At 44.3% G+C, this 12,750-nt stretch overlaps 1 protein-coding gene across 2 annotated transcripts in view; it reads right to left on the bottom strand.

The window, feature by feature from the left end:
* Positions 1–12,744, bottom strand: part of DHRS3 (dehydrogenase/reductase 3) — a 31,514-nt gene extending 18,770 nt beyond the window's left edge. The window contains exon 1 of one of the 2 annotated variants that reach the window (XM_017831978.1): positions 12,286–12,744. In XM_017831978.1, coding sequence (XP_017687467.1) covers positions 12,286–12,480 — 195 coding nt within the window. In that variant the 5' untranslated portion in view covers positions 12,481–12,744. The remainder of the gene's footprint in view (positions 1–12,285) is intronic. The other variant, XM_017831976.1, reaches the window with a different exon arrangement.
* Between the last annotated feature and the right edge of the window lie 6 nt (positions 12,745–12,750).

The raw sequence follows: 12,750 nt of genomic DNA, 5'->3' as shown, positions 1-12,750 counted from the left end.
GCTCCAGACAAGCTCCCCTCCACGCCTTTCTTTGCCTCCAGAAAACCAGAATTGCTACCATTTTCAAACCATATAAAAGCTGTCAAAAGGTGCCTTTCTTGCGAGTATTTTTATTCAGAGAAATAAAGGACACTGCTTGGAAGAAAGCTTTAATACTGAAATGCCTAACTGCTTGCCTATCTTTTCATGTGCTTTTCAAAATGTTATTTTTTAATGGTGGCTGTTGCTATGCAACAGGGCAGAATTTCTAAAATCTATTCATCTGTTGTACAAATGGCAGTTTTCAGGACATATTTAACTCTCTCAGCCTCTTAAGTCAAAGGAGGAGGATGGGAATCAGAGGACTGTAAACTCCCAGAGCACACACCCCCCCAGGGGTACTGCAAGGCTAAAGAGGGTCTTTCACTGATTATACCAATTTTTTCAGTACATTGTTAAGATGAAGTAGCAGCCCTGCTTATAAAAATGTGAAAACCAGCACAGCTCTACTTAAATAAAACGATATCTAAATGTAGACACAAAAGTTATGTTCATTACTTTTATCCAGAAATGATCAAAGCAATTCTAAGCAGATTCTGCTACAAAGGTATTTATTTCAACTAGAGGGGCTGGTTGGGCAGTCACAAATCCAGCTTTAGCATATTCCTAAATTGCAGTTCCCTGGAAGTTACCATCCCTTGGATGTGATTGCCTATCTCAAGAATGCTTTTCAGGCCACTGCAATGCAAAATGAAGTCAATTCACTTCAACCTGAACATAAAATCAATTAAGCCATCACAGAACATGCGACAAACTTGACTTTCCAGTAAAATAAACTGTATAAAGTAAACCTGGTCAGTAAGTGAGGTTTAGCTGAGGGGCAGAAATAGAATATTGAGGCACAATAATTCCCAGTGTGTTCAGAGTCAGTCACAAGCTCTTTGCCTGAAGGGTTCCCTCCCCACCAGCAGCCTGCAAATTACTTCTAGGAAGTGTGTGAAATTTAGCCCTAAAAAACAGGCCTATTTTTGGTTGACTCACATTCACAGTAGAACAATCTTTGCTTCCACTGAAATATAAGTATACAAAGGGACAAACCCAACTGAGTAACTGGCCTGACTGACAGCAGTCCCCTGGTGCAGCAGTGGGAGATCTGGGATGGATTGTCAGTGTTGAAATGGCACTTAGAAGCCTGGCTCCTGAAACAAATAACCCCACTTGGCCTAACTCTGTGACTCAAATGCAAACCAAAAGTGTTTTAACTGCCTTTACTGTTTCCAGTGGCTAAAGAAGCCATTCTGACTTCATCCCAAATATACTGACTTCCTCTGAGATGGATCTATTTTCAGTCTGTAACCAGCATTCTGATTATTTAGTTGCACCACCACCACCAACACAAAACACTGTTCTTGTAATTTATTTTCAGTGGCTAAGAATTTTCCATCCTCTCTTTTCCATTTTCAGTCAGTCAGGAAAGAGAAACTAAAACTCCTTTCTGGATGTAAGATGCTTTTGTGCATTTCTGCTTTTGCACAGATGCTGGACTCAGGTGGGACTGTGACAGTGGTCAAAGCCACCAGCAAAGCTCTGGGAGAGCTGTAAACCAGTGTAAGGGTGTGAGGAGGTGCTGGCTGACCCTCTGCTGAACCCTGGGCTCTGAAGGAGATCCAAGGTGCCAGATCACTTACCCACACACGTGTGTGCACACCCTCCCCCTCTCCTTTCAGCAGGAAAGGTGTCACAGAACGATCTGCCACAGTTGCACATCATTATCCGGGGAAATAAACCCTGAAGCCCCCCTTTGATGGGGAAAGGCTTTGCTTTTACAGGGCAAACCTCCTGCTTCCATAAGCACTGAAATATAAACAGAGCACGGACAATGGTCTCCGAGGGGCCTGGATTAAAGTCCAATAACAAGGCACAGAAAGCACCATCAGCACATCCCAACCCAAACAACTCTGTGCAGTGAGGCAGGACTCCTGTGTTTCCCAAGAGCCTTGGGAATGTTCTGACATCACTCCTGACAGCTCACTGTGGCCAGAGCCAGCCCTGCTCTGTTACCACTCTGGAAAAGAAGCACTTGTACCAGCTGGATGTCTTTAAGATTCCTCTTGGAAGCGTGACCTCGGCTCCTGGAGGCTGAGTTTGTCCTCACTGGGAAGGCTTTTTAGGAGGTGGGGCACAGGGAATTTAGGGTTGGAGTCAACATCAAACCAAGGTGCTGAAAGTGAACGTCAGGATTTCCCATTCCCTCTCCAAGCCTCGCCCAGGGAACGTGCTGATCCCAGACAAGGTGTCTGTGTCAACAGAAAGGAGATTGAAATGGCAGATGGAAGACAAACACTAATTTAATCTTCACACAGAAAATATCTGATTGTCCACTGTTATTGCTGCTCCATTCTGTTTAAGGGCACAGAAAGCTGAATTGCTCAGTGTTTCTAGAACACCTTTCACTCCCACTAATTTAAGCCTGGTATATTTGAGGTTTTTCTTGAGGTCCAGTGAAAAGATTACCTAACAATTTCTGCTTTCAGGTAAAGTGGAGCAAGTTTGTCAGGTCCTCAGGCATGAAGAAAATCTTGAAAATGTAACTTGGGTGTCAAGGGGCAAACAGAACAAAGAACCCAATTATAAATACTTAAAAGATCACAATTGTTTGAGTGGTGACTCCTGATTTCTTAGTGTAGGCCTGGCTATACAGGAGACATTTGCTGCTCTGTGAAGCTTTTAAGAAACACTGAAATAAGATTTTCTGCAGTGTCTGAAGCTTCACTTTCTGACACAGGCCAGCACTCATAGAAACTTTGAGAGCAGTTCCAGTTCAGGGCTTACTGGGAAAGAGGACCTACCTAAAAGACAAGCAGTACCTGTGGATACACCTGGTGCACTTTGATACCTGTGCTGCCCAAGAGAAGGGAGGATGAATGAGAAATCAAGCCTGAACTCCATTTGCACCTATTTTTAGTGGCTGTTTCATTGAGATAAGGTACAAAATATATCAGCCAGGTCACATCAAGTGCCACCCCACCTCTCGAACCTGTGGCTAAAACTGTCATACTGCAGGATTATCACAGCCCAGAGTCCTTCCAGCTATCATTTTTATACCACCTCAAAATATGTCTAATTTTATGTGTTTAAATGAACTGGAGGCACAACTGTCACTGATTACACACACTGAGAGCCGGGTTTACCTCACAGGGACATACCTAAAGCATGACTGATTGAGCAGAGCTGCACTTCTGCTTTCAAACACCATTTTATTGCCATAAGTGGAGCACTGACACATTTGCTCAGGCAGTGTAAGACAACAGGAATCCCTATGTTAACCAAAACAAATAAGCTCTGCAGCACTGCTTTCAATGACTTGTAATTAAGAAGGTGGCAACATAAGGGTGGCTGTCCACACAATCTCCTTGTAATTATGCATAGTTTATGGCTAAACTAATAGGATGAACAATTTCAATTAATTACAAACTCTGCCAAGGTACCCGTCTATTCCCAAGTCTATTAATTAGAATCAATTTAATCCCCACTGGGATAAAGGTCAAACAACATGGATTTGACCCTTTTCTCCTGGCGTCAGTGTTATCAGCCCGTGGATCTGGCAGTGCCTGGGTCTGACTCCTTCCACCCCTCAGCATGTTGACATGATGCTTTGAAGAGCAGAGCCTGGGCCCAGCTGAAAAGATCTCTCTAATAATTTCTGCTCTATATTCCTGATAAGCACAGGTTTAAAAATGCCAGAGCTGGTTCTCTCTCAGTGGTCAGCTCTGAGCCTGCTGTTCTCTGTCCTGAAGAGTTTTCCTGCAGAACACCTTAAAGCAGCAATCATGTTAGATTTGTGTCTTCAATTTGGGCCAGGAATCAAAGTGAAAAATGAACATTAAACACTTAACTAACATTTGTTAATGGATTTTAAAACAAACTCTCAAAAGCAATAATCATTAGCTGACATTTCCAAACTGTCCAGAAGGATAGAGACAATTTCTAGACCCTTGTCCAATTTTATTGGAAGGAAATTATGAGAACTGTTATCTTTTTTCCTCCCCCCATAGTTTCTGTAGAATTAATTAACTGGCTACTTCTGTAGAATTCATCACCATCATCTGTTCATCCTAGTTCTTTTCTTGGAAAAATTGCCATACTACTTCCATCCCTCTCAGGTTACTGTCAGGCTGAGTTCCTGATCTTGGCTCTGGCAGTATGATGTAAAATCAGTTAGTTCTTGATGTGCCAACTTTGTGTATGTTCTCTGTGAATGCTGCAGATCTCTTTGAGGAATGTAAATCAGAGTCTAGTTTTTAAGTTCTCCCTTCGTGTTTTTACTATCTACTTGCATAGCATCACCTTATCAAGAGAGGTTAAAAAGCAGGGTTAGAAAAAACCACAAAACCTTTGATTCCTTTAAAATGTTTTTGGTCAGAATTCTTAGAACTGTTTGCAGAGCTCATGGTCACTCTTAAAGCAAATTGCTGTTCCAGGCTAATTAGACATTAGGTCAACAGCATGTTGGATTCATTTTAAAATGAATAAAATGTAAAAACTACCTACAGTGCTTCAGATGGAAACAGTTCTACAAATCTGAGACAACTTTTTCCTCCCCTGTGCCAGAGCCATGACATAAATGCAACAGAAATCCACAGCAGCACTTTTACGAGTCACTGCAGGTGATGAAACGACGCAAATAAAACAGGGATGAATCACTTCAGATAATAACGTGAAACATCATAGACCCAAAGCTTCCTGTCAGCCCTCACGTTCAGAAAAGCAGCCTTTTTCCTTTCTTTGGTACAGATAAGACTGAGAATCACAGAATCAGAGAGCAGTGGAGGCTCTGGACCCCTGGATGTCCCCTGGTCCAACCCCCTGCTCAAGGTCGAACGCCCCATCTCCTGCTTGGGCCAGGTCAGCTCTCATTTTGAATTCCACTGCCTCCTCCTCCAGCTTTCCAGAGCTGTAAATAATCCAGTCTCTATTCACTTCCAAGGCCACTGAGCCTCTGTAGTCACTTCCAAGGCCACCAGCCCCACGTTACCCATCATCTTTCATTTCACATCAGCTCTTCCATTGCAGCCTTTACCTCCCAGCATTAATTTTTAAAGCAACCTATCTGTTTTCTACCACACCATCTGCATCTCTGTAAAAGTTCCCCAAAGCTCTTTACTGTTGCTTTTCAAACCACATCTTAAAACTTCCACTGCTGGAATGCCTTCCCAAAACCTTTCAAATGGCTCAAGGAGTGGTGCTGCAGTCCCTGCTTTACAGGCACCATCAGTACCAAGTTCTGTGCTGGTGCTCAGTGTGGCCTTTTGCTTTTTATCTCCACTGTCACATTTATTTATTTTATCCCTGCCAGCCCTGAGGCTGCATCATCTTTTGCTGTTGTCCTTACAGAGCACATTTAGCATCTTCAAGCTAAACAGTTTCTGGTGCGTGAGTGGGTTTCTGAGGCACTGCAACAACATTAATATATAACCTCATCTTTAAAACTTCAAGATTTTTTACAGCATTGGCACGGTCCTTGTGTTTTGTGGGAAGCCTCATTTAACTGCCTTGATGCCAGACCTTCAGCATTTTTAGAAGTGCTGGCTTTTGCTGTGCCAACACAGCACGGTCTCACTGGGACAATATTTTCTCATGACATCACTCTATCTCGATGGGAGATGACAAGCCTGTAACTCTGCAAGCTCCACTTCTTGTTAACATTATTTATTCTCCTTACAACATCCCCAGTAACAAAAGACAGGTATATGTTCCAGATTATAAACTAAACCAGCCCCAGCCCCAATGCTGCTTCACAGACACCAAAGATCTGAGAGCTGATAAATCCTGGCTGTGTTTGCCAGCCAGAGACACTTACTCAGCATGTTATTCCAACTGCTGGCCTTGGCACCAGCACACAGCACAGGCTTAGTGCCATCTCAGCCTGGGACTCCAAACAAGGGTTCTTCTGCCCATCCTTAAATTCAATCAACAAGGAAGGGAGCTGCCAAGAGGAAGCCATTAAATAAAGCTGCCGTCAGGATATAATCTTTGGAGAAATAAAGCCTTTCTGGAGACCAGAAACCCACCCAATCAAAGCTGTGCTCTCAGAGCTTACCAAAAGTTTCAAATTAATATATTATTCCGCATGACATGGAAAAACATTCCCTCCCCAATTCTTCTCACGTACTTCTGGTTGCTGATAAGTTGTGACATGCTCTAATAGTTCCCCGTAAGATTAAGTGCTTAAATTTAAGTAAGATTAAAGTAACCATCATTTAACATATGCCTGAAACTGCTGTGTTCCTATGGTGGTTTCTTTCCAACCACACACACACAACAGGAGAGATTAATCACCTGGTATTTGCACTGTGGGTAAATATTCCCATTATACTAAAATATCTGCACCATAAAAAATGTGAACTTTCCTTTTAGATTACATTATCTTTTTCACTTTCAGACATGTCAGATTGCCTTTTCCAAATGGTTAGTTATGTGCATTTCTAAATGACTACAGAGAAATCCATTAGACACATAAGGCTGTATGTCATTCTGGGACCTCCACAGGGCAGCAAGAACATTCAGGATGGGGACAGATGCTCACCTGACAACAGTTGTCCTAGCACTGAAATCTAAAAATAAATAAATAAATAAATAAATAAATAAATAAATAAATAAATAAATAAAATATAAATTCTTTAAGGTACTTTGTGCAGCACACTGGCAGCATCAGAACTGTGTCCATTTCTTTTACAAACCCAGTTTTATGATTTCATTATGTTAGGTCACAATGCCCGCTAAAAACAAGCACGTGGTGATTAATCAGATTCTGGGGGAGATCAGGTCCTTTCAGCTCTGAAGTCATGTAGTTTTTAATCAGCTCTTTTCTTTCTGTCAGGACTAATCTCCTCTGGGGTGGCCAGAGCAGGTCTGGTCGTGTTCTGAACTGAGAATGAATGAACGTGTCAGAAATCAGTTCCTACTTGCAGAACACAAACGTCTTCCCGAGGACCAGCCCGGCCACGGTGGATTTGAAGCCTGACAGGAGCAGAAGGGCTTGCTGAGGTTCCTGCAGGTATCTCCTGCTTTCTCATCCCTTCCCCACTCCTCCAGCACCTGGTCAGAAATGACACACCTTTGTACATGGCAAAAGACACGTTTCAGGTCTGGAAAACCGCAGCCCATCCGGGTGGGCTCCGTGGCACGTTCACATTCCTGCCTGCCAGGAATTTCACGTCAGGTTTTTCTGCTCTCCAATACAGATTAGTAAGAGTCCTCTACAGGTGCAATCAGAGGTGAATATTTGAGAATGGCCAATATTTTAAAAATTTTAGAATAAGAATTTTTAGTGAACCCATGTGAAATACTCACAGCTTTTGTGCTACACCTCAAAAAAGGGCCCAGCTCTGAAACTGCAGCAGTGTTGGTATTTTGCCCTCACTTCAGGAGACCAGTATTAATTTAATTTCCAGCTCTAGTCACAATGCAGTTAATCTTTTATCATATAGCAGGGGTATGTGTTAGAAAGAAGTTTTTAGAAAGTATATATTAATCCCTACTATATATTAATCCCTACAAACCAAGACAATTACATATAGGCCATTCACTTAAGAACTGGACCTGACGATCCTCGTGGGTCCCTTCCAACTCAGCTTATTCTGTGAAATAATATGTCAACGTGATTCATAAAGACCAAAGTGAAAAATTCATAGACCTACAGATGCAGTTTGTGTGGGAGGAGCGTGCCATTGTAAAACTCATCTCAAAACTTGCCAGATTTTCCATTACTGGGAATACAAGGCTAAATTCTAAGACCTGATACCATTTTTTACGTAACCTCTCTGCAATACTCTCAGCTTAAACACAATTAATAGCCTTAAATCTCACACAGCTAAACCCCTCCAATTATACAAGGCTCTCAGGCACCAGCAATTCCTCTGAGGTTTTCAGTTCTGCTGGAGTTAGTGGAGCACTGAGGGAAACTCCAGGTTTCAGGAGCAGTGTGGGCTTGCACAGCTTTCATCCCTTCCTTGGTGCTCCTTCCTCCACTGACATCTTACCACCCCAATTATCACTGAGCTGAAAGAGGACAGCACACCCAAATGACAAGGGATCTTCCAAAATGCAGACATGAAGGTCTGACCTTGACAAATGTTGTGAAAATAACGACGGAAAGAACAGTTGAGATTTCAGGGTTGTTGGTTATTTTTGTAGCCTAAACAAATTCGGGAGGAATATAAGGAAAACAAAACCAAGACAACAACAACAATCTCTGATCAGTTTTCAAAGCAGAAGCTTTCAAGTAGTGCCTAACAAAAGAGCAAGGCGTACAAATGACACACAAAAAACACATCAATCAAAACTTCAGCACTGGAGACCATCAAAACCAGGGCTGACAACTCCCTGGCAAAGGCACTATAATGAAAATGCTGTATGAAAAGCAAATGGCTGTGAGGAAACCAGGAGCAGTTTCCCACTGTACCCACCAGTGAATGAACCCATTCAGCCCCCACACCCCCTGACTGCTCACATCTGCAGAGGGCTGCTCTCCAACACAAGAAATACTGTTCAAAGGGGCCAGTCTTCCCAAAATTAACTGGATTATACAGTACAGTCTTTGCAAAACACCATTAGGCTTTGGAAGTGGATTTTTATTTCATAGGCATTAAATCATAAACTCATAAAAATCTCTCCTTCTCCTGTTTCATTAACAGACATTCTCTGCCATTTTGGCTCACAGAGGATCGACAGCTCCGAGCCTCGACAGAGCTACCAGTGTGTGAGACTGAGGCAGAGGTGATGCTCTGCTCCCAAAGACTTTTAAGGTACAGTCAAAATTCTCAAGAGTTAAAGCCAACAACAGTGAGGACTATGAATTTTGCAAGCAACCAAGAAGGAACTGAAAGCCAGAAAAGTTCATTTCTCCAGCAATTCAGCCACAGCAAAGTAGCTCCTCAGCCGGCACTTACGAATCTGGACACATCTCTGGGAAGTTGAATTACAACACTTGAGCATTTCCGGAGAAAAGACAGGGCTGTTCATCCCTCATAATAACACTAACATGTCCTGCATCATCTGTAACCACTCCAGCTCTGCATGCAGCTCATTTACATGCTCTTGGCTTTTTCCAGAAGTGCTCCAGGAAGCATTTCGATACACAAGGCCTCCCATGACCAAGTAGTCCTTGACAGCTACTTGAAATTACAAATGGAGTATAGATCCTCTGACCTCTCAGGGTACACCTGAGCAGGGATGATCTAATAATTGAAGTCTCTCATTGCCTCAAAGTTGTTAATTGAAAAAAGCAGAAAATTCTGAAATTGCAAATAGAGCTGGCACGGCTTTGTGCCCTTCTTGGCCATTTCATCAGAGAGGCCAATGAACAACCACTGGAAAGGAAACATCACCTGAGAAGGAAATGTCTCCTAGACATTTATCTGTCCAAGTCACATCTGAGGTACAATGGCAGAGCAATGGACATAAAAAAACGGGAGTAGAGAATGGGAATCTGGATGGATTTAAATGATCATGCCCAAGAGAATTCCATTCTCCTAACTGAGAATTTCAGTCTCCGTGCTCGTGGGTCAAGCAGAAGCCACTGTATTTCCATTTGCATAAACCCTTCTGGGATTTATTTCTTGCCATCTTCACAGCTCTAAATGCAAGATCAAATTTTACAGTAACAGAGCTGCAGATGTGACCATTCGTAACCTTGGTGAGACGCGACATTTGTCACCTCACAGGGAAACAGCTCAGACACATCGCACTTGTGAGTAACAAAACCAGCCTCTGCAACAGTGTCAGATGAAATCCCATCCAGTCTAGTTGCCAGAGGAAGTTTCATATGCTCACAGTCCCAACTAACCTATCTTTGTGGAGATTCTAATCTCAAAAATATGGTTATATATCGCCGCCTACCTCCAAAACCCCGCCACTATGTCTGTGTGCGCAGGCGCCGGGGGGACCCGCTCAGGACACGCTGCACACCCACTGCTGGGACCTGAACCTGCCTGTTCCTGCTGCCATCCACCTCCTCGAGACACTGGGCCAGGCCCTGGAATTTCATGCCTTTGGTGGATGTCTTTTTCTGAACTCGGAATATTGTAGCTACGCCGTCCGGTAATCGGAGTCTGTTATAAATTGTTAATTGCGATCAATAATTCAACCTTTACAAGTACTTGTAAAACAGTTAAAGGGGTAAAAAGACAAGAGAAAAACCAAATAGTCAATTTTCACAAGCCTTAGCAAAAGATGACTTGGTAGCCACTTCAAGTCTTTTTCATGTGTTTTTGATTGTCTGAGGCAAAGTGTAAAGTCAAAGAGTGGTGCTAAGCAGAGGTTTTGCTCAGTCCATGGAGGCTGCATCAAACCCACAAAGTCAGGGTTGGGCACAGAAGGCGGGAAAGAAATGAAATCTCAGAGCAATGGGAGTGGAAACTACCACATGTAGGTAAAATTGCCATTAAAAGTCTTAAGGAGAATAAGTTGAGTTTGGTGTTTCTACCAAAGGCTGACAGGCAGTGCCACTGCCGGGGGGGATCAGAACTTGCTGAGTGCCATGCTTGGCTCACTGCATGGCACTGATGTAACTGAAAGGAGAATCTAATTCAAATTGAGTCAATACAAAAACTTAAAACACCCTGATGACAGACATGAAAATATCTCAAAAGGCAAAACCCCCCAAAGTTCTAACCAGCAAACAGAGCATTTCACAACATTATGTGAGACAAGTACAAAGGTTCCCAACCATTACTCTCATTTATTCTTTCCTTCTAAGATGTGTAGAGATTTTATAGATGACATAAGATGAACTATAGTCCGTGCCTGTTTACAGTGATTTCATCCCAGCTCTCTCTCTCAAACAGCCCCATCTCTTCTTGGCCCCTGTCCCCTGGTTCCTCAGGGCCAACAGCCATTGTTCAGCTCCCAGCTCGACTGCAGCAAAGCAGCTCTTGAAAGAGCTGTAGAAATGGTGGCACTTTAATGCCAGAGCTCAGCATAGCAACCAGCCGCCCTAAATAAATAAATAATGAAGCGTGGTATTCCAACAGATAATATAAATACACTTTCAGCAAATTGCTTGGGTCCAAAGGTCAGTCAACTTGTTTGCTCTGACTCCCAGAATGTGTAAATCTCAACATGATGTTTAAACACAAACATAGACAAACATCAAAGTTCAATGCTGACATATTTTACACCTCGGAGTTGAATGCCAGAATAGCTCTGTACCACACAGGGAAAACTGTAATGCATGTGTAAGGAAGTGACAAAACATTATCCCAAACTAAATGCAAATTTTTTTCTTTAAATATCCTCTCATTCTGTATTTTTTCTCTTCTCTATCCTCTATTTACTCTCATTCATCCTCTCACACAGAGAAGTATTTGTGCAGCTGTCTAATTTCACCATTCCTCCCCTTTATTACCCATCGAGGGGGAGATGAAACCTTCCATCCCAAGCCTCATTTCAGGGATGTGTGTTTCTGTATCCCTGACTGAGTCACACACATGGACATACCTGTACTTGGGAAAACACCACATTTCAAGGTAAACCACCAGTTCCTGAGCTAGAGAATGGACACAGCAGCTACACTGGCTCTGCTGGGCTGCTGTGCAGACACACCAGTCTCAGCCTCTCTCCCTCTCTCCTAAAGGAAACGTGCAAACAACCTCACAGCTCCCACTCGAGCTGTGCTTTCCTTCCTTGCTGGGTTCTCATTCATCTTCCCCTTGGGCAGCTCTGGGCTGCCCAAAACCAAAATACAAGGGGGCTTCGGGAAGCACAAGAAATTAATTTCGTGCATGGATACCCATCGGGGTGAAAGGGAACTGCTGTCCCCACTCTCCCAGAGCCATCTGCCCCCTCCCTCTGGGGTGCCACGCGTGGGAGTGGCAGTCGCTGTGCCTCGGGAGGGCTCAGGGTGGGCTCAGCCTCTCTGTCCATGATCCCAGCACTGCCAGGAAACCAGCACCGGCCCCACGCACGGGAGTCACCGGGCTCTCCTCTCCCTGCCACGGGAACCCTGGGCTGGGGCAAAAACCTTTGTCAGCAGAGGGGAATTCACGAGGGGGCCCTTTCTCACCGTCACGTTTTCTTGGATGAGACGGGGAAAGGCAGGATGCAGGGAAGGAGGAGCGGGCAACTTCTGAAATGTCCCCAGTGCAATGGCTCAGCACGCCGGGGTTCTGCAGAACGAGAGCCCCTTCTCCATCAGCTTTTCCAGGCGATCCCATCAATCCCACCTGGAGGGGAGGGAAAGGGGGGGACTCCCCGGCAGAGCAGCAGGTGGGCGCTCCCCCCTCCCCTCCACGGCGATGCTCTCACCTTCCTGGCTCCTCTCCTGGCGAACTCCCGGGCCAGGTGGCGACCGATGCCGCGGCCCCCGCCGGTGACCAGCACGTTCTCCTGGGACAGGTCCCGGAGCTTGGGCGGCAGCACCAGGCACACGGCAGCTTTCACCACCAGGTACACCATCTGCACCGGGAAGAGCAGCAGGGCGCCCAGCCACTTCCACATCATCCTCTTCTCCCAGGCAAAATTCTCTTCCAAACCTCCACAAAACCAAGTTGACACAGAAAGAAAAGCAGTACCCTTCGTGCACCCCCAGATGGGTGACAAGTCTTCAACCCCCCCTTCCAAAACTTGGGGGCAAGAGGTTCTTGGGCTGCAAAAATCCTTCTCTTCCCCTAAGAACAAAAAAAAAAAAAAAAAAAAAAAGGGGTAGGAGTAAAGTAGTGCAGAAGACCAAGTCACTCCCCTGTTTCTTGGTCGGTGTCCTCTGGGATTGTC

Source organism: Lepidothrix coronata, unplaced genomic scaffold, assembly GCF_001604755.1.
Source record: "Lepidothrix coronata isolate B3197 unplaced genomic scaffold, Lepidothrix_coronata-1.0 Scaffold198, whole genome shotgun sequence".
NCBI classification, from domain to species: Eukaryota; Metazoa; Chordata; class Aves; order Passeriformes; family Pipridae; genus Lepidothrix; species Lepidothrix coronata.
Note: the sequence above shows the minus strand (reverse complement) of the source record. Positions and strands in the feature narration are given on the sequence as shown.